General features: G+C 36.4%; 1 protein-coding gene across 1 annotated transcript; it reads left to right on the forward strand.

Annotated features, from left to right (window-relative positions):
* On the forward strand, positions 1–26,904 carry LOC128868633 (transmembrane protease serine 9-like). Its single transcript, XM_054110977.1, has 8 exons — positions 1–388; positions 499–683; positions 2,167–2,347; positions 2,433–3,169; positions 9,611–9,707; positions 22,565–22,752; positions 22,844–23,009; positions 25,385–26,904. The coding sequence occupies exons 1-8, from the start codon at positions 319–321 to the stop codon at positions 26,113–26,115; spliced, it is 2,355 nt and encodes a 784-aa protein (XP_053966952.1). The 5' UTR covers positions 1–318; the 3' UTR covers positions 26,116–26,904.
* Positions 26,905–26,909: the final 5 nt, after the last annotated feature.

A 26,909-nucleotide genomic window follows, 5' to 3' on the forward strand; every position in this document is an offset into this window, starting at 1 on the left:
TACTCTCGCAGTCTCATTTCTTATCGCCAACACGACGGTTGTGCACACATCGACCGCTACGACAACGCCAATAAATCAGCGTGTACTTTTTTCGCTGCACTGCAGATAGCAGCGTTAATTATCGTTGGGTTATTTTCTTAATTTTCAAAACCGCACCACACTGAGGTGTTAAGGTGCGTTCAAGTCGGCGATTTTGTTTAGTAGCGTGAGTGACTGGTATTGCGTGAAGGCGTGTTTAGAGAATAGAAATTTGTGGTATTTTATAAAAAGTTGTTCGATTGACTACAATAAGACGAAGTGCTCTTTAATTTTAACAAAATGTTTAAATTGACTGCCTCATGTTTAATTATTGCGTTACTGTTGTTTTTGTACAGTGCAGCTTATGTAGGTAAGTTCCTAGCGAAATATCGAATTACAAACACATACATACATACATATGCAAATATATGATAGCTGATGTATTATCCTGCTTAATTTTTTTATGCTAAATAAAAACAGCGGCTGTTAGCTATGGTCGTTGCGAGTCTCAATTCAATAGCAAAGGCATCTGCGTGCAGTTGGCCGATTGTCCATTTATTGTAGATATCCTTTCTGGAGATGTAAATGCAGAAGTTGAGGAAACATTGCGGAAGAGTCAGTGTGGTTATGATAACACATTCACGGAGAATACACGCAGGATTGTGGTGAGTAAGAAGTTGGACTTGAGAGAATATTACACACCCACATACATACATACATGCAAGTATATTATAAAAGAACCCATTTAGCGACCTCCTGTAGTACTTTGAAGGGATAGAAGAAAGTTGTTTGTATTCTGACTAAATAGGAGAAATGTAAAGTTTTATTACTGGGAATTTATGTTTTTTGCATTGGAATTTTGAGAGCAGAATTTCTAGACCGAAATGTTAGCATATTTTTTTTTGTTTTATCGCAAAGATTTGAGTACATATTTTTAAGAAATAAGAATGCTAGATTTGGTTTGGGCCGAACTTTATATAGCTGCGCTCATTTTAAACTCATAAACTATGAAAGTTATAGGATGTTACATCAGACGGATGAACGAAAATTTAGTTTCCATATATAAAAATAAGGTGTGGTTCGTATCCTATCTCTATAGTTTTTATTTTGAATCAAAATGAGATGAGGAGCAATTCGTGCACGGAGTTTGCACGACTTTTATTAAGTTGTTATTCAGATATACACATCTACGCAAAAGTGCGTAGTAGGCGTGACCCCGTACATTTTTTGAAGTCATATTTTTTTCCTTGGGTTCATTCTTTGTACCCAATATGAATAATTCTGCCTCATTTAAAACAGAGATATCACTTCGTTTTCTTTAGCGTTATAAGGGAGGTGGGCGTTGCTATTGACCAATTTAGTCCAGTTTCAACGTACATTGGATAAAGGGTAGTATGTGTACTAAGTTTCATTGAAATATATTAAAATTTGCTCGAATTATCGTGCGCACGGTCGGATGGTCCAATATGGGTAAATCGACTCCTCTCGTGACTCTGAGTCATTTTGTTTATATATCGTTATGCGAACAAATTTATAATACCTTTGCGCACAGGTGGACGCGAATATAAAAATAAACAATTAAATACTGTTATGGTAAACTAATTTGCAAAGTTATACACAATAGTTCAAAACTCGAGTATCGACAAATAATTGCGAATAAAGAGAAACCTTGTGCCTATATAGAGAATTTTCCGACATTCCAGTGACAGCAGGCTATACTTTACGGGGTCGACTCTAAAATATACACGGCTAACGACTGTCACTTCCGCAGCATTTCCCAAACGTTTATGGGAGATATTTTATGCAGCTACAATCTGACCTCCGGGCACTAATAGAACACAGTGAGCGATACTGCATATGGTTCTTTCATGGCAGAAATACACTTGCCTACCGAAGGGCGACCGCTTTTATAAAAACGGTTGCCTTATATTTCAAGCTTCGAGTTCCGAACACGGGTACTACCGAAAGGTAATCGCGGACCAAGCTTTTCGGCTAAGATGGCGGATACTACCACAATAAACGAAAACCCATTTTAATGCAAACAACTTTTAAAATCCTCGAAGTTGAGAATTGTCTTTCACAAACATACTTTTTTTCTAAGACTTATTTGAGTTATTTTTTTTTTACTTATTCTTTCCCTATAAACAGGTATGTTGCCCCGAGAAGCATTTGCAAAAACCTCCGACAGATACAAGAACCGGTACACAGCTAGGAAATGTACTACCCACTGCTGGAGAATGTGGAACCGCTCTTTCAGAATTCATCTATGGTGGTAATAAGACACGCATCATGGACTATCCATGGATGGCGTTACTTCGATACAGAAGGGGTGAGTAGTGCATACAAATTAAAATAATACAAAAAATTTACATTATTTTACGAAAACGATTATTCCATCTGCCCACTATACATAGGAGCCAATGTGCTTGAATTTCTCTGTGGTGGTAGTCTTATCAATTCTCGTTATGTGCTCACAGCTGCACATTGCCTAAACCAGAGCAATCAGACCGATGAGCGGTCACTACACAGCGTCCGTTTGGGTGAATGGGACTTAAGGACCAATCCTGATTGCGAAGTGGATATACGTGGCAAGGAATCATGCGCTCCACCCTTCATAGAATTGGGTATAGAGCGAGCCATATCACATCCCAAATATGTGAGCAATTCGAACGAACAATTCTATGACATAGCTTTGTTGCGGCTGGAAGCGAGTGTAACTTACAGTGACTTCATACGCCCGATTTGTTTGCCGGTAGCTCAGGAATTATATGACAATATGTTTGTGAATTCTACCATGGAAGTGGCTGGTTGGGGCGCCACCGACAAACCTAAAGCGCTCTCATCGCCGGTGAAAATGGCAATTTCCGTGAGGATCTGGGAGACGAATACGTGCCACAACACATACAAATCATTGAACCGTTATATCGATGGTACACACCATTTGTGTGCGGGTGGCGTGAGTGGTATCGATGCATGTCGCGGAGACTCCGGTGGACCGTTGATGTTACCAGAGCTGTTGAATAATCGCATTGTGTACTTTGTGACAGGCATTATTTCTTTTGGCCCTAAGCCATGCGGTTTTGATGGGTGGCCGGGTGTTTACGCACGTGTGGGCAACTACATAGACTGGGTGAAAAGTATGATGGAACCATGAAGACGATGAAAACGTTAGTCAAACACTTTAAAAAGTAGTATAGATAACTAAGATGCACAATTAATAACATAGCAGATAAGTTTATACGCAATTTGTAAATATGAATAGCTTAATAATTTTCAATTAAAAGTCAAATATTGTGATTGTTAAACGAGTTGAAGTTCTTGATGTAAGTATACCGCCTTTCCTACAGCAGTCCAGGAAATAATGCATACATATTGTGTATATATTGTCTTGATCAAAAGGTCCCGGAATCTCACAGAAAGAGATTTTTCGAGGTATATACGAGTATGAAGTTTCAGGATAAGTTTCTGAGATTCGGCAGAATTTGCTCTTGTCGTATACAAGTATATAATTACATATAATTTTGAATCAAATGGAACTCCGCAGTGACTAAAACTGTCGACTAACTTGAAGAAAAATTTGCATGTGAAAGCAACAACAAAGTTATCGAGCAGGATTTGCTGCTAGCGAGTACGGTTATACCTTACACAACTGGTATAATTCACTATTTTCACAAACCAATGTAATTTTTGACAATTCTTTTTCAGCATTACCAAAATATGCTTATTTAAAGCTGTTGCTTCATCTATTCGCCACTTGCTAACGCTTGGCGAAGAGAAGTTGCCTATTACTCGTATTTGAGATTTTCTTCTTCTTAGCCTTTTATTATAGGTGTGCATCTGTTTTTGTTCACACAATTTACATATAAAGTAAGCACTTTACAGCCTGGCCTGTGCCTTCCAGATGGTATAAAATCTCACGCTGCTCTAATAATCAAGTCACCTCCAGCCCTTGTCCCATGGTCGTTCCAAGGACCGCAACTTTTTCTGGTAAACTTAACGATGTCGTTTATTCCAGTTTCGGTTAGGATTAGATCGTTTCTAATGCAATCTTATCGTGTTTTTCTAATTGCATTTCAGTTGTACGCATCAGTTGTTTGGTTTTTGAGATTTCTGCTGTTGTCTCAGCTCCACAAATCAGTATAGGACTGATTGTAGTTTTATATATATGTGATTGGCTTGAATTTTTCATGTATTTATTGCTCCATATTACATCTCTGAAAGAGCACGTGCACCCTGCATGCATCTCTCTCGAACCTCGCGATCACTCGATCGATACCTCTACTCCCAGGTATTTAAATTTCAAATCTTGCTCTATCATAGTCTTCTCCATTTTAAGTTTATATCTAATCGGACCCGTGGAAGCTACCAAACTGTTTCTTTTTCTGTTGAGACCTCCATATTGAATTGTTTGGCTGTTACAATAAATTTGAGTAGTAGTCTTTGAAGACTGTCTTTAGATTCCGCTACCAAAACGGCATCGTCGGCATAACATAGAATTAGTATGTTCACGTTACTTTGCATCCATCTAATGTTTCGACAGCCTTTATTATTTGATTCATAACTATATAAAAAAGGACTGGACTAAACATTTCCGTATCCCGCAACTTCTTCAATATATTTTCTATCTTCTCTTATTTTTGTTTTACATCCGTCGTTAAGATTTTTAATGACAGTAAATATATTTGGGATTTTGGTTTTAGCATTTCGGTATAGGCTACTTGTTTTCCTTCTAAAAACTACTGAATTATCAACACAGGAGGCTTCAGATGGTGGGTAAAAGGGGCAGTCGGTCTCTCAACCAACTCACTTGCTACTCCTCGTTTAACAATTTCATTTTATGACCCTAAGATCATCAGTATCATTCAAGAACGACGAGCCAAAATATCTAATCGTAGTGGCTTGCCACGCGGCACAGTAACAGAGAAGATGTTTGACAGACTCTTCCTCCTCCTTATTCGTGCAGCTTTTGCAATAGTCGAAATGACGTACGTTCAATATTTGAGCATGTCGACCTAGGAGACAGTGGCCTGCGATCAAAGCAACGAAGCTTAAGATGATAATCCAGGAATAATTTATCAAGATGATGAACAGAATAATTCTAGTGTTGGCAGTGATATTGTAGTCTTACACAAACATACGAGTATACTCGTACGTACATTTATTGTCAATGCATAAAATTTTGTTATGATGTGTGTTATTTTACTTTTTTTTATATCAATAGTTTTAGATAAGTTTCAGACAGCCCAAATTGAATTTTATTAAAATTTGCCAGGGTATATAAAGTTCGGTCCAGACCGAATTTAGCTCGCCCTTACTTGTTGGGTATAAACGTATTTTATTATATTGCCCCAACTAATAATGAATTTTTTTATTAGTAAATACACTGAAGGGTATTGTCAATCAACCGAACTTTCGAAAGAAGAGTCTTACCAAAAGTGTATGGTCCAATCCGGGTTGAGGATGGTTGTTATAGAATCAGATACAACGAGGAGCTGCTGCGGGTTTGCAAAAGAGAGATATCATTTAGTTCGTCAAATCGCAATGACTCCAATGGTAAGGAAAGCCTCCAAAAATCCTTCTAAATTTCAATTAAGTATTTAAGTATTCCGAGAAAATGCACACAACTTATGCGTCCTAAAAAAACACAAAAATTGTATTGTATTTAAACAGTTAGCTAACTGGTTTAGTATAAGCTTTGAACAATTTAAGTTTAGAGTCTAGAGTAAAAGTCGAATATGACTATGATGAAGGTTACTTTTAATTCAAATATGCTTTATTTTATTTAGATGGGATTTTAACTTGACTATTTTTGTCCGTTTTTCATGTTGACAAATGACTTGCAGCCGTCGTAGCCGAATGGGTTGGTGCGTGACCAGCATTCGTAATTCAAAGAGAACGTAGGTTCGAATCTCGCTGAAACACCAAAATTAAGAAAACATTTTTTCTAATACCCGTCGCCCCTGGGCAAGCAATAGCGAACTTCTAAGTGTATTTCTGCTATGAATAAGCTCCTAATAAAAAATATCTGCCATTCGGAGTCGGCTGGAAACTGTAGGTCCCTCTATTTTTGGAAAAACGCCAAGATGCACACCACAAATAGGAAGAGGAGCTCGGCCAAACACCCAAAAAAGGGTGTACGTGCCAATTATATATACATATATATATACATATACATAAATGACTTCATGTGCTTACATATTGTACTTTTATATTTACTATTATCTCCCGCAGTCGATCAATAACATTTCTCACTGTAAGCAGTAGATTTTGTTCAATTTAATTTAAATGAAATTTAAAAATAATTATCTTGACAAATACCAAGAAACTCTATATAAGGAAGAGCTTACTTGGAATTCCTTAGCTAATATATACCAATTTCTTTTCAAACTCTGGTAGGGATCCATAAAATGATTTTAAAATTTTGAATTTTCCGTTGATTAATTTATTTTGTATACACGATATGAGATTTAATCTTGTATGAGAGCTGTCACGCCCCCTTTTCCAATACCTAATGCTTTTCGTCTTAAGCACGGTATTTGTAATTTATGTATGTAGCTGCATGCAATTTCAATAACTTAGGATAAGCAGTTTCAGAGAAAAGCTATATGAAGGCTTGAGCTTGTAGGGGAGACGCTATGTCCCCTCTCCCAATACCTACCACTTTTCACCATAAGACAGGTACATATATACAATTTATGCATTCATACCAAGTTTCAATTCCCCAGCTTAATTGGTTTTAGAGATATATTGGTTTGTTCATCTTCGTCTATATGTCAGGTGCCCCCTATATACCGGTGTTAACATCTCTGCCCTAACGGAAGTAATTTCCTTGAAATCGTGTGAATGGTTAATTCAAAAAAGGGGTTTAATAGTTTAATGTGGCGTATTTATATAATGATGATGATGATAATGCATTTCTAGGAATAACTTTTGTTGAACTTGTAAGCACATTAGGCCGGGTCGATTTGTGGGGAGGCAAAAAAATCGCCCATTGCTCTGTGAAAATCATATTCTAGGGATAAAAATAAGAAACTTTGCCGAAGGAACCATACCTCTAAAACGAATTCTGATGTCCCCCGATTTGGGTCGAACTTTTAGTGTATTTTGTGGGGAGGCAAAAAAATCGCCCATTGCTCTGTGAAAATCATATTCTAGGGATCAAAATAAGAAACTTTGCCGAAGGAACCATACCTCTAAAACGAATTCTGATGTCCCCCAATTTGGGTTTTAGAGGTTCAGGTTAGAGGAACTCGTTTTTCCTTCGGCAAAGTTTCTTATTTTGATCCCTAGGATACGATTTTCACAGAGCAATGACCGATTTTTAAATCGACCCGCCATAAAGCACATATACATATACATATGTATGTATGAATGTGTATGTATTTCTAAATATAAAGTACATACTTATATATACGATATACATATCAAAATTTATAAATTAGCAAAACTGCTGTATCGCAATATGCCACAAATTTTCAGCCTGGTTTAATGTTTATCAAGAAAGCGTGATAATCTTGAACGGTTAAAGTCGAGTCCACAACATGCAAATTTTAATGTGAATGGGAAAAAAACGATCCCATAATACAAAAAGCTGAAGGGCTGGCAAATCACAAAATTTAATAAAAATGTTATATAAAAATATTGCCGATAAAATTTGTTTCCAAAACAAGTAAGGAAGTGCTAAATTCGGTCCGGAATTAACTTTATATGGGCATTTTAGTAAAATTTAAGGTGCGGTCTCAAAATAAATATTAAGAAAACGAAACCAATTAATATAAATACCGCCAAGACTAATAATATCACAGTTGCTGGTCAACAGATTGAAGAAGTTGAAAAGTTCACGTTGACATTACTGCAAACGATGGCGCTTTCGCTGATATAACATATATATATATTATATATATATAATTGGCGAGTTCACCCTTTTTGGGTGTTTGACCGAGCTCCTCCTCCTATTTGTGGCGTGCGTCTTGATGTTGTTCCACAAATGGAGGGACCTTCAGTTTCAAGCCGACTTCGAACGGCAGTTATTTTTTTAGGAGCTTTTTCATGGCAGAAATACACTCGGAGGTTTGCCATTGCCTGCCGAGGCAATTAGAAAAATGTTTTTCTTAATTTTGATGTTTCACCGAGATTCGAACCTACGTTCTCTCTGTGAATTCCTTCCGATTGGTAGTCACGTACCAATCCATTCGGCTACGGCGGCCGCCATAAGATATTATATATATGTACATATGAGGTTAAACAAAGTAAAGCAGCCTTTGCGATGCTCCAAAAAGTGTGGTACTCCAAGCAGCTTGCGGAGAAAACGAAACTACGTATTTTTATCGGTCTTATTGTGTGATTGTGAATCCTGGCCAATACCAGTGCAGAATGTTTTTAAATTTCAAACGTTTGAAACTCGATGCCTCCGCACAATAATGCACGCTTGGTAGCCAGAAACCGGGATAGCGAACGCTGAATTGCATATTCGAATGACGTCGTAATCCGTAAGAGGAAGTGGGCATGGATTGAACACACACTCAGAAAACTCGCCTAAGAAATACCAACGATGGAATCTTGGCGACGCAGCCTGCTTGACGAAATAACCCGCAATGATCTTACCTGAACTCAATTGATGCAAAACGCATAGAAATAAGTGGAAATAATTAACTTTGACGCTTAAGCAAACTATAACAATAATAATAATTCGGTCTAGCTATTAGTTTTTGGGGTCAACAAACTCATTGGCAATAAGAGATATAGCTTTTAACATTAGATAGACAGATCAAAATTTAGTCTTAACATATACGAGTACTTTAATACTTAAGTCGGATCTAAATGAGGTGGGAGATTATACGTGTACCAAATTTCGCGATTTTTATATCGTTATCAAGTCGTAAGCATGTACCCTAAAATTGGTGTGATACCGCCATTTTCAAATTTATTCTTGCCGCGTCACTTCTTCTTCTTTTTTTTTTAAATGACCGTCATGTGGGATAGAGGCGTAGTTATAGACCGATTTCGTCTATTTTCAATACCAAAATACCATGGACAATGAAATATACAAAATTTTTTTCGACGTAAGAACGGACGGACATACATAACTGAATCGATTTCTTTCATCTCTATAATGTGAATAAAATTATAATACCCTTGTGTACAAGAGTGCGCGGGTATAACAAATGTAGTTTACCAAGCAAACTTTTTGCCTATTGCTCATTATTGATACAAGTATTTACGCTCCCACCGTGCACGTAAAACACATTTCCCATACTACAAACATACATACATACATATGTTTATACTTATGTTATACGTATATTTGTAAAAAGAAATCCAAGAAGAACTGGCAAGAAAGAAGCACAGAGCCAGAGCTAACGCTCATCGAACTCAGTCTGAGCTTGACTTGGTTGGCGATTGGAGGTGCATAGTGAGTCGTACATTTCGCCTAAAAACGTCGGTGATATGTCGCGAAAGCTGTGATTAGCGTAAATAGGCGTTCGCAGATATATTGAAAACATATTGAACTATAAAGTACGACACACTATTTTACTATATGTACGCCGTTATATTTTGGTATGAGGAGCCAAGGTGTAAATTAGGGAAATAAAGCAAAAAAATGTTTTCCACCGCAGCGGCTATGTTTAGACTAGTCGAACTGAGTGTTGGCATCTTCGTTGCTCTCTACGTATTGACCATAAATGCTGGTAGGTATCCAGTTCACAATATTGTTAATAAAGGTGTTTAATATACATACATACATACATATGTACAGTGCTGGAGAAAATATATTGGATAAATTCATTTCATATAAAATCCACAACAGTTATAATTTAAAGCAAATATTAATTTCGAAATCTACGATACATTTAAAAAATCGTCGCGATAAAATACGATTATGCGAAAAATATGATAGTAAGCACAATTTATTTACGAAAAGACATTGAAGACACGAGAAGCTTTGCTTACTAAATTCAACAGTAAAAATCAATTAAAAAATCAGGTACCATAGAAATTCTTCATTCGTAAAGGAAACACAAGAATTGTGTCGTATAGTCTATATAGTTGGCAACTAGCAGCCGAATAGTTAAGAGCAGAGCGTATGCAACTGGGCTAAAAAGTCCGATGAAACCCCATTAATTTCCGGTTAGTTAGTTAGACAGCTCAATAAAACTTACAGAATAAGTAAATAGAGAACCAAGAATGGATAGATCTATAGGGACAACATATGGTCATTTCTGCCTATCAACGGACGATCCACTGTCCTCATCTTGTTTGGAGAATGAGGATAGTATAAAGTATTTTCTGTGCCGCTGTCTGGCAAAAGCGTAGAGTCGCATGTTTTGAGAATGGTCGAGCTATACCTATTTCTTTTCCAAACTGCTAAGATTCATAAAAAAGTATGGGAAGTTTGCGGGAGAGTAATGAATCCAGATCCATCTGCTCCTCTAAATTTCCGCCCGTCCAAAATTCCATTCCATTCCAAAATATTTTCAAATATTCGGCTCAATTTTAGTATTTTTACTATGTATGAAACCTTCGGTATACATAGATAACTTTCGTCTGAAAATCTTCGAAAGTTTCAAGCAATTATTCAACTTTTGAAACTCATTTTAGTTTTATGATTTTTATGTATAGAAATATTTATTTATGAATATGCGTAAATCAGTAAATTGAAATTGAGTTAAATATGAAAGATAACTACATATTTATTTTAATATATTAATATTTTAGCATCGTCATTTATAATATGGTCTGACGATTTTTATTTTAGAATACCACAAAGCCAGGTAGTCGCAGGAAATATAAAACGTCATTTGCAGTGCTCCAGGGTTTTTTTGTGCAAAACAGGGCAACAAAACTTTAGCTAAATAAAAATAAATTATCTTTTATCGAAAATAATGCAAATCAAAGTGGAAAACTTTACCTGTTATGAAAAAAGGTTGAGTAAGGCTAAGTATGCAGATATGTACATATTTGTAGCCAAAACTCATGATTCAGTTTAGAAGGTTAGGTAAGTAATGACAAGTGAATTTTGACGCTCCCTTATATTGGGTTGCAGTTACAAAGGATTGAGAAAGAGGTTTTCCCCTTCTTGCCTAAAGGTAGAAAAAAGTACGCAAAGTAGCAATTGGTAATGTAATAAAAAATGAAAGAAAAACTGACCAATATAGATTCAATTTACATTAGAAGAAAACAACAAATAAACAGCGCAGCTGTTAAAACAGATCAATAGTGAAAAGATCACAGCCTTGTGCGTGACTGAGCTGCACCCTTCTTCCGGCTGCGGACCAATGCATTTCTCCTCCAAAGTAGTTCTTTTAATTATATATTTTTTTTTTCGTTCTTTCGTGGCACCCATGTATGGTAATTATAATATTGTAGTAGTTGTAATCGTCAGCTCGTTCCGTCTGTATATGTCCTCGCAAGTTATCTTGAAATTTCCACATATATCCGAGATAACATTGATACTTGCTTGTCTATCCCTCTATTTCAGAAGCACGACCACCATCAACCTAAATAATTAAAAACGTTATTATTTTGAAAATTAATTCGATTTTATTATAATACTTACTAAAATGCTTACAGTTTGAATGTTTACGATTTTCAACGATTTTCAACGATGTTGCCGACATAATAATTTGTACCAAAAGTTTAAATTTTACTACAATTTAAAAGTTTTTTTTATAAAACATGTGCGTATACTTGTAAAGAAGCAACATGTTTTCAAATAAGGGAACCGATTTGTCAAGAGGAAGCGAGAAAGCTGTTTACTTACTTAACCTTCTATAATTGAATCATGACCAAAAATCAAGTGTGCTCTTTCTCTCGACAATCATTTTAAGGGTAGATTAGGTTAATATTCAAATTAATATTCAAATGACTAATTATTGGTCCAAAACTTGTATATAATATTTTCATAGAAATTTTTTGGATTAACTCGAACTAACTACTTGTCAAATTAAACTTTTTTGAAATTTTTTCTTTGTAAGTCAAATAGTAATGATATGTAATACGAAGTCATCAGTATGCATTATTAATCTTAAAAAAACTTAGACAGTTTTACTTAACTCCGCCTATTTCTCACTGTGTGCCGACCAGAAAGTAGTATTTTTGAGAATTAAATATAATGGCGGATAATCATAGTCAAAATAAGCCGGGTCTAAATTTGTTGAACTGAGCTTTAAGAGAATCAGCAACTTATTTGAATCATAGTCAAACTGTTTCGCTTAGAAACGGTTTTACATTTAAAACAGGTACTAAAGTTGGTTTCATGCAAATTGAAAAGTTTACGATTGTCTGTGCCCCTAAATATTCAAAACGAATACAAATTTTTAATTTTAAAGTTATTAAAAGAGATCTTGATATAGTAAATGATGAAAGATTATTTAGGTGCAATTTATCGTATAAAAAGAGATTTAATCCATTTGAATTAAATGAAAATGGTTCTTATTCACGTTACAGAATCGGCAGAGCTACAGCTGTTTTAATATAAATATCACATATCGAAGAGCCACGATATAACATAATTGGGACTTCCTGTCCCAAAAAGCACTCAGTACAATGGAAATTTCATCAATATATCCTGTTACCATAGTCGCCTTTCTTTATTTGACCTTTATATGGCAATTGATTAGTCCGACTTTTTGGCGTTCCCTCCAATTTTGCTCACGCTTCTGGTCATAATTTATAAAATATATTTATTAATATTGGTATGGGAATAAGTTTCCGTCATTTCTTAGCCAAAATTACGAATTATTTAAACAATTTAATAATACATGATATTATGTGAAGTATGGGCCATTGGAAGCTACAACTTTACTCCATCTTTTAGGCAGCATACGGATTCCTCTGACGAAAAATTCGAGATCTTTTGACTTGATCCATTCTGACTACATTGATCGGAACATAAGGTAATCCGAAGGTACTAAGTCTGGGGAAAACGGCGGGTGGGGCAAGATTTCCCAACTCAGTCCCTCTAAATATATCTGATCAGATTTGGCAACGTGTGGCCTGGCGTTGCCATGCAGCCAAATCAGTTTGTCATGTCTACCGTCCCATTCCGCCCGCTTTTCTTTGAGAGCTCGATTCAAACGCATTAGCTGCAGTCGACAACGATCGCCAGTGATGGTTTCAGATAGTTTAAGGAGTTCATAACCCTTCTGATCCCAGTATTTGTACAACATAACCTTTCAAGCACGAATATTTCTTTCGGTGTCGATGAACCTGGTTCACCTGGCAGGTTCCAACTTTTTCGACGCTTAGGGTTATCATAATAGATAAATTTTTCATCGCCAGTGACCGCCATTCAAGAAGCATCTCACACGTCATCAAATGTATGTCGATAGCCCTCTCCTTCAGTTGATGTGGCACCCAATTACCTGTTACCTGCTTTCTGCACCATTCCCATCGCCTGCAAACGTTTGCCGACCGTTAATATGTCTACGTCCAACTTTTTAGACATATCATCAAGGGTTCGACATGCGTCTTCATCCAAAATCTTCGATTTTTTTTCGGTGCACCTTCACGATCTTTATCACTCACGTCGAATTTGCCACTTTCGAAGCGTCGAACCCCTCTTTACAAGTTTTATTTGGTGGAGCGTGAATACCGTACATGTATACCAACACATTTCGGCTGCACTTTTCTTTGAAAGGTAATGACGAAGCATGACTTCCCGCAAATGCTATTTTTTCGTACGTAGACATTTTTGACGTCAGACAAAAGTGGATATTTACGCTTAAAACGAATGTCAACTACTGCATTCGAGACCTCACATATACACCTTCAAACCACCAGTATATTACTAGAGCTAACACAAAAATAGTATCAGCAGCGACACCTCTTTACAATATATATTCACACGTTCACTACCAAGGGGATTTAAGCAGTCCGCCATGACTGACCAACTAGAAATTTATATGTTTTTGTCTAGTAATGTGGGTTTTGCTTATCACTGGGTATCTTAGAAGGTCAAACTTATAGCATAGATATTTTTTAGTATGGACCAGGCTCTCATTTAATTGGAAGTAAAGATAGAGGAGTAAATCTCGGTAAGGTTTAATTGTTGGAACAGTAAAATATATATCAAGACAAGTGATATGCAACCTAATATTGATTATTAATCTGTAACATCGACTTTCATTATTTTTTCGTCTGGGTTTTTCATTTTTTGTGCCACTTTTATTATTAAAATAATATTATATATAATTATAATATAAAAATAAAAATAACTGAATAAATTTAATGTACGAGTATACTTTCGTTAATGTGTTTGAGAAAGAGTATTTAAACCATATTTACTTTACAAAGAGAATGCGTTACATTTAGTAAAATGTTTTAAAAAGGGTATACTACGTATCAGCTCAATATTTTTTGTATGTATGCGCACCTATGTGTGTGTACATATGTATGTAAACTGGTTTACATGTATGGATTTCTATAGAAATGGAATACAAATATAATCCTTATCAAAAATTTTGTTTAAGTAAAATTTTATAATCGGTACACAATATTCAAGCCACTTAGCCCAGAATGTGTATATATGTACAAACGTATGTAAATTCGAAAATGTACATTTAAATTTTGTTCAAATGGGTAGCAGGTCGATTTGTATTTGAGAAAAAAATCACTTATAATAATAATATGTATAAAAATTATGTGGCGAACTCAACTTGGACAGGTTTAATTTTTGTATCATGTAATATACATACATAGAGAACATTTTGGCAAAAAATTAAAATTGCCAGTATATTTTTTTTTTCTGGAAAATGTGAAAAAGAATAAATTAAATACACATTCATGCTTATATTTTTATTATAATATTATATCTCATTCGTTTGAACATTAAAAAAAAAACTTTTCAATATTCATACGTTCTGATGTTAACAATCGAGTATTATAATTTTTTTTCATCCAAAACTAAACTCATTTTTCGAGTGTATTTTATTTAGTTTAGGAGAATTCTGGTGAGTTTAAGTGCGGTGAGGAGTATTAAGTTTTTTGATCTACAAAAAAAAAAATGGCGCTAAAAAATTTTAGAGAAAAAATATCGCTCAAGAAAATAGTTTTATTTCCCAATAAAAAATGAAAACTGGAAAAATAATCGTTATTTTTAGTGAAAAAAATAAAACTAAAAAGGCAAATAAACTTGAAAATTGAGTTTTATTTTTAATCAAAAAAATATAACGCGATATATGATTTTTTTTCTTTTCCACTCATATTCCCTCAAGGGTTGAGTGGGCAGAGTGTAACATTTGGCGGCAAGGCATGGCAAACATGTTCACGGATGGCTCGAAGTTGGACGGAAAGGTTAATGGGGGAGTATTCTGTAAGGAGCTTCCCATCGAACTCAAATTCAGGCTTCCGGACCACTGTAGTATTTTCCAAGCGGAGTTATCCGCAATTAAGGAAGCAGTGGATTGGTTGCTTACCTCGGTAATTACCGTTAAAGAAGTAAATATTTACTCCGATAGCCAAGCGGCAATTAGGGCCTTGGGCTCGTTGTTTGTGCGTTTGAGATTAGTCGGGGAATGTCTGGCTTCTCTCTCGATTGCATCCGAATACTTTGACATCAGGCTCATTTGGGTTCCCGGTCAGAGCGGCATAGAGGGAAACTGCTGATAAGCTGGTTAGACAGGGAATTTTGGAAAAGGTTTCGTAGCGAAATGAGAGGATTGGGGTTCCCTTAAGAACCTGTGATCTACTCGTGGAAAGATGGGCGTCGAATCAACTCAACGAGCGCTGGGCTAGTGCGCAAACGTGCAAGGTCGCGAGATCCTTCTGGCCACGGTAGATCGGGGACGCTCGAGGGAACTCCTAAGGCTAACAAAGCCCCAGCTCTCGAATTTGGTGGGTATCCTTACAGGACATTGTCCGTTAGGTGTTCATGCGGTGAGACTTGGGATTGCCTCAAGTCCGTTCTGCAGAAGCTGTATTTAGGACGAGGTGGAATCATCTTAACTCTTTCCTCTCAGCTGCTCTGCTCTCGTCTGGCAAAGATTTAGACATCTGGTCTCTCATTTTTTCGCTATGCCTGCGGATATAGCGGGTATAAATATCACAAATCTGGCGAAGTTCATCAGTAGCTTGAAGCGGCTAACTGCGAACGTAAATCAGCCATCGTCGGCGTCGTCGTAAATGCATGGTGATCATCGTTTCTAATCCCAAAGCTCCTCCTTCCTTCCCTTTCTCCTCTCCCCTGTATGGAACACATACATATACTCAAGCTATGGTAAAGCTTCACTCTTACACTACAAGAATTTTATCTGCAAAAAATAAACAATTTTGAATAATACGGGGTTAAGCCTTTATGGCCTAGTGATAACGAACAACTGCAAATTAATATATTCTAAGCTCATAAAAATTACTACTCGGTTTTTGGGGTAGCTGATTACGAATTTAATGTAATTTTTTCAAAATTCCGAAATACACCGGAAACTAGTATCATATAAAACAAAATAAAATGTGTCACAAACCAAAGTGATCCACGACGGCACACCTTACACCCTTTATTAAGGTTTGGCCGAGCTGCTATTCCAATTTGGGGTGTGCATCTTGCTGGTTTTCACAAATGGAGGAACTTATAGTTTTTTCTGAGAAGCTTTTTCATAGCAGAAATACGCTCGGAGGTTGCTTGCTAAGGGGCGAAAGTTTCTATGCCTGACTAAATAAAAGCAAAAACATCATATGAGATACTGTTAATAGATATTGCCATGAGGAAGATCATAAAAGAAGAACTGATGCTTAACCAAAGTGATGTTCATTGTAAACTTGACCAAGTCCTGTCAATTTTAAATTTTAGGCACGTGGAAATATAACAAAACTAAAACTTACTTTTGAAATATTTAAAATTTGAAAATAAGTTACATTCATTAATTCAAGTATTTCTTAAAAAACGGCTATCCATCACAAAAAACTCATCTTTTAAGATAATTTAAAAGAATTTAAAATACTACTTAACATTTTGATACCTTTAAAATAGCGTACATATACATTTGGTAGAAAAAAAGTTCTAAATAACTACCAAACTGTCAATCTCTGTCACTACCACTGTCAATCCTTTATAAATATATATTGTATGTATTCGTGCGAAAATCGTCGTAACAAATTTTTCATTTCTCAAAGATATATTTGCCAATGACGCCCAATATTTTATTTCAAAGATAATGCATTTAATTCTTCTTTATAATAAATAATAATATATTGCCTTCAAATTATTTTCGCTGCCTCTTTGGTATTGAGGCTATACCGGGTCTAATTGAACATCTGGACATGAAAATGCTTTTTTAGCTTTCAAAAGTAAGAACAATAAATAATCAAATTGAATCCCTGGACCAAACATAAATTATATAACGCATCTTACTTTGATAATCCAAAGTGTTTAAAATCGAAGTGTACATTGCAGCATATTTTATTTAAAAGCAAAAGTAGTGCAAAGAAAACAAAATAATTCTGAGTGCTATTTTTTCAACCACAACTGTTGTAAAACCAGTTATATACGAAAGATGCTTAAATGTGTATGTAAGCTGTGGTATATTAACGTAGGTAACCAAAATTAATTTTCATAAAAAAAAATACTTATAAAATACTATCTATACCCGGCGTTCGTTACTACAGTCAAACTTTTCGAGGCGAATTGCATTTAAAATTTGCTTTGTTTCTAATAAAAATAGAGAAAAACTGTTTGAAAGCTTCCACATTGTAATTGGAAAAATGTTCACCTTTCTGTAAGCAAATGCGATAATCTGTGAAACTATCAAAACTTGATAATGTAAGATACTGCCCTATTGATACTTCCACATATCACACATAAATATTTGTATAGACTATTTTAGCCCTCTAACTCGTCAATTAGCCACCGTAGCCGAATGCGTTGGCACGTGGCTACCATTCTGAAGTGCCCCGGTCATGAAACACCAATCTGTGTACATATATTATTTATTTTGTTATTAAAAAATGAGGCTGTATCTGTAAGACTTGATAAAAAAAGTTTTTTTTCGAGTGTATTTCTGCCATGAAAAATGTCAACATAAAGAACCATCTGCCGTTCGAAGACGACATGCAATTGTAGGTCTCTCCATTTGTGGAATATCATCAAGACAAACACCACAAATACGTCAGGAAAAGGGGGTAATCGCCAATTATTATTATTATTATTATGAACTCCTGAACAGATGGAACCTTTTTGTGTGAAACGGCGAAAAATACTCATACTCATACACCCCCATCTAATGGCCAAAAATGTTCCACAAAAATATTTACTATAAAATTTTACTATGTCTCTTAAGGGGTTACATGGGTTTCGTCGGGTAAAAAAGGCCTATTTTCAATATTTTTTTTTCTGTGTAAAAAATTATTTATTTAATTCAAACTTTTTTCTGTCTTATAAATACATATTTAAAGAATAATTTCTGAATTTTTCAACAAAAAAAATTAAAACTCCTCCATTGTGACGTCATTTCCGGTGACGCATCGAAAAAAAGGTGCGTCCGCGTAGTCAGCATAACTCCTGACAGGATCATCAAAAATGAAAAAACAAAAATAAGTGTTTTAGGTAAGACCTTAAACTCGTGCTTGAACGAAGGAAAGAAAAAAAAGAAAAAAATGGAAATTTTGGCAGACATTTTTCCAAAAAAATGAAAATTTCGGTAAAATTTGCTTGAAATTTTTTTTTTTAAATAGTTGTAATTGAAAAGAAAAACAAAAGTCCTTCGTTCAAGCACGAGCAAATTGTATCTCGTAAATTACCTGTGTAAAATATCATTAAGATCGGTTGAGTAGCTTTCGAGAACATTTGACCACCGACTTTGAAAACACGGTTCTGAGAAAAACGCTTGTAAAGTTTTGAGTATCAATAAAAGTGGCTTGAAGTGCAAACCTTCCAAAGGCTGTATCTCCGAAACTATTATTCGGATAGACTTGAAAATTTAGGATAATATTCTTGAGATGTTGTAGAAATTAATAAGCCAAAAAACAAAAAATCGATTTTTTGAACCCACGAAACCCATGTAACCCCTAAATACACCAAGGCTCAAATTCTAGCTAAACCCCAGAAATAACATAAGTGAAAACAGAAAATTTGTTTAAGGGTTAATTTTGTTAGAGTGCAAAACGGCGAAAACTTTGAAATCACCAATACATGTATGTATATATTTTTTTACCGCTCCACCAGAATCCGTTGAAATGTACGTACGTGAAATCACTGCCGCCCATTAAGAGAATATGAGTTTCTGATAATGGAGCTGCGATAAGAGCTAGGAGAGCGAAGCGAGCGGAGCAGAGAAAATAGTAAATGGGTAGCACATATACATATGTAAGTTTTAACGTTAGAGTAGAGCTGTGACCAAATATTAACGATAAGAGCCAAAAGCAAAAAAATCGTTGACCAAGTTTCCTCGAGATTCATCTTACTTAATTTAGCAAGTAAAGGGTGACCAGATAGAAGCATTCAAAGTACTCTTAAATGTTTTTGATTTCGCCGTGCATCGTGTGAAAACTATAAAAAAATGTTATCAAAATTCTGGCTATGTTGTAAATACGCAACGTGAATTTTGTAGTAAGCTCGTCGTTATGAACTGCTTTTGTCTATGGCTATGGCACCAAGCATCTATTCGTCTACAAAAGATTGATTATTTGGAGCGTTTTAAAGAATAACAGTATCATCGAACCTTACTTCTAGCAAGCACACTCGAGTAGTTCGAACGGAACTGAAGACATACTAGGACTATGAAGAATCTCTTGCATGGGTGGAAGAATAGTCTAAACCTCAAACAAACTCTGCTTTTCATCTTTAGTCTCCACCGACAAACTAGTCTTAATCTTAATCTCCACAGCTGACCAAAATAATCCCAAAGTTCAAATTACGTACAACGTGAAAAGTGGCCATTTTCCAAATCAAACCGATCTTGCAATAGGCAACGATCTTATACCCCAAATAATATTGGAAGGCGCAAAATGTTCAGTTAGATTTTGGGTGATCGATTCCCGAAGTGGCATCCACTTAAATTCCAACTAAGCAAAATCGCTTTAGATCAACCGCAAGCCACACTCTCCAGAAATTCTTCAATAAAAAGTGATTTAAAATCGTATTGGAAGAATATCTATTTCTTAATTGTATTGAATTAAAAAAGTCTAATAAGCAATTCTTTGATAAAGTTCGGAAAAATAACGATAAAACTATGACTAATTTCCAATGCATCTCAGAATTCAGGCTCCAGTGACTCTCTCAAGCGTAAGAGAACCTACCTACAAGTATACCACAAACCCACGATGTACCAAATACAAAAGTAGCGCTTCGTATGGATATTCCGTTATAGCTGCCTATAGTTATGGCTGCCTATCGGTAATGGCTAACCTCCGAATGGATTTCTGCTATAGCTGCCCATAGAAAACCATCTACAATTCGGGTATGTGGGTCTTTTGATTTGAGGAGCAACATGAATACGAACTCCACAAATAGGAGGAGGAGCTCGGCCAAACACCTAGCAAGGGAAGTGTACACCAATTACAGTTTGTCTAACAGAAGCGTGGCCGGCGAAATTCAAACTTAGGGTTCCGTTATAAAAAAAATTAGTTAATTTTGTGTAGAAAATGAGTTCCTGATAAAAGTTCAACTGATTGAAGCAGTGTTCCTATGTACACATCCTAATGGTCCAAAAATGTCCCATGCATCTGCAGCAAAATAGTTAAAGAAGTGCGACGTTTACCAAATCCAAAAATGTTTACGACTTTCCCGGACGAAGCCGAAAAAAGAAAATATCTCTCCAAAGCAAGATCTGAATATCATTGATTTGGTTGTTGCAAAGCCGAATTTATCGTTGCGTGAAGCCGATTTCATTTTAAGGAAAAGTTGTGTTAGTGTATCCAAAAACACGATTCGAGGATGTTTACGTGCAGAAGACCTCAAATTCCGGATCACATTGAAAAAACCGCTGACCTCATTATTAGACATTAAAAAAAGACTTGCATGGGCTAAGACAAACTCAGAACAGAATTGGGCAAATGTAATATTCACAGATGAATCTTGCTTTTGGGCGAATAGTTGCAAACCTCGGTCCAGCTTTACTGCTGATAATCAACAACTTCCACTAACTGTTAAGCTTACAGTTAAGCTTCATGTTTGCAGCTCTGAAGGCTATACCGAAAATGAAGTTCCTGAAATGTTTCGAGGGCTGAATCAAACGCTGGCATAAGTTCGTTGCAATTGATAGGGAGTACTTCGAAGGCGATAATATCACCTTTGAGGAAGAAACTTTTATTTTGAATTTTCTGAATATATTCGGCGAACTTTTTGAACAAAGTGTATGTATTCTTTTTTCAGTGAGTTTGAAAATTCATCTCACCTAAAAGACGGGATTAACTCGAGAATATTTTCGTGTGATGATTTATTACGATTTCCAACGTGGGTTGTCGAGCCAATAGTGCATTGACCAGCCTACTTCTACTTCTGGCGTTAGCAACTGTGACACGATGGTACAACGTATAGGGTGTTTCTTCGTGGCTATCGATCTTTGCAGGATGAATTTCGTGAAGGCGTTCAAATACTGTTGTTGTGCCAAAAACAATCCATACTGTGCGTCAATTTATAACGCAAGATAGAGAGGCATCCTTGGGTGTTAGTGGGACCAGCACACCCGTACATTCAATAATTCATGAAAATTTGATATATAAGAAGTTTTGTTCTCGTTGGATATCGCATAATTTGACAATTGCGTGGAGAGGATTCGTGTCGATTGGGGTAAAGAAACGGGGAAGAAATTCAGTCGAGGTGGTTCAACGAACGTTTCTGACACCGCAACAGGGACAAATCCTGGTTTAATGCATATAAGCCGGAAACAAAATATCAATCGATAGTATGGGTGCCCCAAGACGCGCTTAATCCAACAAAAGTTACTCGTGGAAGAAGCACCTCAAAAAAAATGGTCCTTGTTTTTTGGGAAAACCTAGTTATGTCGCAAGTTGACCATTGGAGAAACTTAATTATGAGTGGCACATAACCATTTGTTTGTTAAACGTTTTCGGAGAACTAAGAACAATCAACTGCCAAGACGAATCATCCTTCACCAAGACGATTCGAGCTTTCACACATTACAAAATAGTTTCTAAGCTCAAACATCAAATTAATTGGTAATCTGCCTTACAGTCCTGATTTGGTGCTTTATCCTTTTCTTTTGTTCCCGAACATCAAAAATAAAATTAGAGGCCTTTAAGCAGCTCGTTTTGGAGGTATTCACTTCTAAGTGGCAAAAGCGCTTTGAAACTTGGTTCAAGAAAATGCAAAAGTGTATTGACTTCCAAGGAGAAAACAATAAGACCATTTTCATTATTATTTTGCTGTATTTTCATTATTTGGCGCAAAATATATATTAGGTAATCCTCGTATTCAAAGAACATTAAAAAGGTTAATCTGCTCTCAAACCCTTCTGCTATTGATTTCTTTTATACTAAATACAACTTCAATTAAGTTTTAAATGAATTACTAAACAGTACTTCACATATTTTTTAGTTTGTAAGAAATGCAATATTTTGTAGTTTGATTTATGGATCTATTTTGATTTTTTAGTGTTTGTTAGCTATGGTGTTTGCAACACACCCTTCGGATTGCAAGGTCATTGCGTCCCCCTATCGGATTGCCCAACGCTATACGGCTTAGTTACAGGTAAAAATTTGAACAATCAAATTATACAATTTCTGCGTCAAAGCTACTGCGGTTTTGATACCAATGCAACGTTGGGACAGGATAAAACACGCGTAGGTGCATCATAGTTGAACAGCTTTTGAATTCAATAATGTAAGCTCAGATTGAGATGGATCAAGTACATGACTGTATTTTTTGTTTTAGGTGTGCTGTTTAGATAATCCCAATGCAGAGAATCTGGAAGGGGACTCAGGTAAACTGCTGCCTTCAAAAGGAGTTTGTGGGATCACTTTTAATACGCGTATTTTTGGTGGCGTTGATACAGAGCTGGGTGAATACCCGTGGTCAGCATTGATAAAGTATCAAAGGCGTAAGTACAGAAAAATATAAATTATTTTGTAAGTTCGCATACCCACTCACGTGTACAGATTCAATATAGGCCAGCTTTGAAAGGGTCAGTCTCATAAGTCATTGTTGTAGCAAAAATTATATAAATAATCTTAGCAGAGAATTAGTTCATAGCGCTTCTGGCATCAATCCAAATAGTGTCAATATTATCAGCTATGGTCATTGTTATATCCGTGAATCCATGGATCCCTTGGGGTAGTCAGAACTTTATCTGCTGCAACAATACCGACAGTAGTTAGGACACCTTCCTCTTCCTCTGCTACAACCAGCTGGTACCGCAGCAAATACTTTCAGAGCCGGAGCGTTTGTATCCATTCGGACGACATGACCCAACCAATGAGGCCGCTAGATCTTCATTCGCTACGCTATGTCTACGTCGTCGTAAAGCTCATTGTTCCATCGAAGGATGGTTGCATATGTATGGTAGAAGTCTACGCAAGTGGTGAAAGTTCGTGATCGCTATTCACTTGGGAGTGGCCAGGACGATTCTTCTGCATATGGTCCAAGCAGCTTAAAACTTCCGGGCTTCGCCTAAGTATTCTCGGGATAGCTTCCGGGCATTCTCGAACGGAGCTAATGTGAGAAGGAGAAACAGCCCAGGATATCTGGTTGTGCGCTTGGTTTTTAACCCGCCACGTTAAAATAGTTGTAACCTCGAGGATTCGCAAGCAACTACGAGTCACGAATCATGCCATACTATCACGAGTCACCTTAGTATTAACTTCTAATACCTTTGAAAAATGCGCTGAAGCGGCAATGCTTGTTCGGTTATAGGACGGGTCTACACCGGTACGTAGAACCCACCGCACGCTATACATGGTCCTTTCCATTTGAAAAGTATTAATAAATTTCCAGCAGAAATCGGGCGAAAACATTCTAGTTGTCATCGTCTATCTCATCTAACGATAGGACCAGGAAACATGCTGTTTCGACAGGTTGGGTAAAATGGGAGGTGAGTGGGTTTAAGGGGGTATATGAATAGGTTTAAGGAGGCATGTGAGGGGTACTTTCACATATATATATACATATATAATTGGCGCGTACACCCTTTTTGGGTGTTTGGGCGAGTTCCTCCCCTATTGGTGGCAAGCGTCTTGATGTTGTTCCACAAATGGAAGGACCTACAGTTTCAAGCCGACTCCAAACGGCAGATATTTTTTGGGGAGCTTTTTAATGGCAGAAATACACTCGGAAGTGTGCCATTGCCTGCCGAGGGGCGATCGCTATTAGAAAAATGTTTTTCTTAATTTTGGTGTTTCAACAAAATTCCAACCTATGTTCTTTCTGTGAATTCTGAATGGTAGTCTCGCACCAACCCATTTGGCTACGGCGGCCGGACATATATTGTTGATTCTGGATGGGTAGAGGTTTTTAACCTACTACAACACTCGGCGACCGCCGTAGTCGAATGGGTTGGTGCGTGACTACCATTCGGGAGTGCGTAGATTCGAGTCTTCGTGCATGAAACAGCAAAATGAAAAAGTTTCCTAAGACGGTCGCCCCTCGGCAGGCAATGGCACTCTTCCGAGTGTATTTCTGCCATGAAAAAGGTCCTCATAAAAAACCATTTCCCGTTCGGAGTAGATTTAAAACTGTAGCTCCCTCAACATCAAGTCTCACGCCACAAATAGGAGGAACAGTGCGCCAAACACCTAACAGAAGTGTAAACGCCAATTATATAATATTATTTTCTTATTTTTTACAACACCTTTTAGTTGTTGTTGTATCAGCATAAATATTCCAAATACATGTGCGGAAAATGCTGCTGTAGTGACAGTCCTTGGCCGGAAACAAATCCGGGTTGTTCTGGTAACGTAGAACCGACTGTCTTGGGAACTGTGTCGTGTGAAACAGCATATTCTAGTATTCGTCTGGGGCTAACTCCAACTCTAAACACAGCGTGAAAGGTTTTCATTCTGAAAATTTTGTTGAAAAAATATTACTTAAAACTTCCATGAGGCTTAACCACAACTCGTCCCCTTAGTATAACAATAGCCTATGTGCTTATAGGCTATTATTTTTTTATTGAATTTTTGGATTCTCCATCGTCGATTTTATATGTGGTCAAAATTTTGTCAAATTCTAGTTCCACAAAGTGAGTCAAAACGTCAGTCAAAAAATAATAAATATTTACAGACATAACCAGATTTGAGTGAGAGCTACTTTCGACAAAAAGTTTGAGATTCATTTTCTCAAAACATCAAAAAATTTATAGGCTATTTTAATACTAAGGGGACGAACTCATCAAATATTAATTCTCCAAAAATGTTCATAAATAAATCTACTTTTAACACTTTATAAGGTTATTATTGATTTTACGTTCTTCCCTTGCTATAGCTTATAACGCCATGGCTCTTAATTGTGCCGGCGTGCTCATCAACCGACGTTACGTGCTCAGCGCCGCACACTGCCTTAGAAATCCCAACATACCTACTAGTTGGAAACTCGACAGTGTACGCCTGGGCGAATGGAACATCAGTTCAAATCCCGATTGTATTCAAACTGCTGACGGACACAGTCGGTGCTCAGATCCATATGTAGAGGTGAAGATCGAACGCATCATTATCCATGAGAAATACATACCACACTCACGATCCGAATTTTACGATATTGCATTGATTCGAATGGCGGAGAATGTGAACTACTCGGATATGATACGTCCCATCTGTCTACCAAGCACGAATGAATTACGACAGATGACATTTGAGAATGAATACGCAGACGTGGCCGGTTGGGGTCGCACGGAGGTGAGCTCCTACAGCACAGTGAAGAAGAAAATTTCGCTAATCATTTGGCATACGGATGCTTGTGAAGCGCAATTCAAAAAAATTAACATTCCGGTGAACCAAAGCTTGCAATTATGTGCGGGTGGGCAAGCTAAGCAGGATACATGTCAAGGCGACTCTGGAGCGCCGCTGACGATGCGTGGCCGTGATATGAATGCGCCGTATTTTGTCGTTGGTATTGTGTCATTCGGTATGCAGCCATGCGGCTTAGAGTCTTGGCCAGGGATTTATACACGAGTTACACATTATATTGATTGGATTATGCAAAATTTGGAGGACTGATAGTCGTCGACTATGTGCAATAACCAGTGAAGTGCAATGTATGCATGTATGTATGTACATTATTGCCAGTAGTGCAGATGAAAACAGTATATTATTGTTTAACGAACATAATGTGTTTATTTTAAAACTTTATTCATAGCTAAAGAAAATAAATTAAACATTTTTAAGCTATGCTTTTGGTTGAGTTAAAGGTTTTAGCAACTGACTGGAGAGTTTTAAATTTATAAACATGTTTTTTTTTGTTTTTAATTTTCTTCATTATAATAATAGTCGTTTTTTTTTAATTACCATTATTCATTCTATTTATAAATGACTTAAGCTTCCACTAGTGAGTGTAATGGCATATTTTTATATATTTATTTGCATTCGGAAAGCTCTTCTCGTTCGTTTTAAAATTATTTTATTAATACTTGAATTGAATTTAGTTATATGTACGAGTTGATTAAATTATAGTTGCGAATTTTGCAGAAGGCAACGTTCTTTGGTATATTTTCCATTTTTAGCTTCAATCGCTCTTAAAAATACTTCCCTCAAGGCTGCAACTTATTAATACTAGTAATGTCAATAATTTCTGCCACCTGATAACTGATGCACAACTGAAATCTTGCAAAGCTGCTTGCAACTAGAGAGCGTATTATTTTTCACTAAGAATTTTAAAAATATATAAATTATCATACCGTCTCACAAGAGCGCCAAGGATTATCAATTTACTTAAATAATTTAAGTAAGCTGAGCTTTTGTACTTTTAACAATTCTGCCTTTTTTTCTCTATTTTAATTTCATTCAATTTCACA

Source organism: Anastrepha ludens, chromosome 2 (genome assembly GCF_028408465.1).
Source record: "Anastrepha ludens isolate Willacy chromosome 2, idAnaLude1.1, whole genome shotgun sequence".
Taxonomy (NCBI): domain Eukaryota; kingdom Metazoa; phylum Arthropoda; class Insecta; order Diptera; family Tephritidae; genus Anastrepha; species Anastrepha ludens.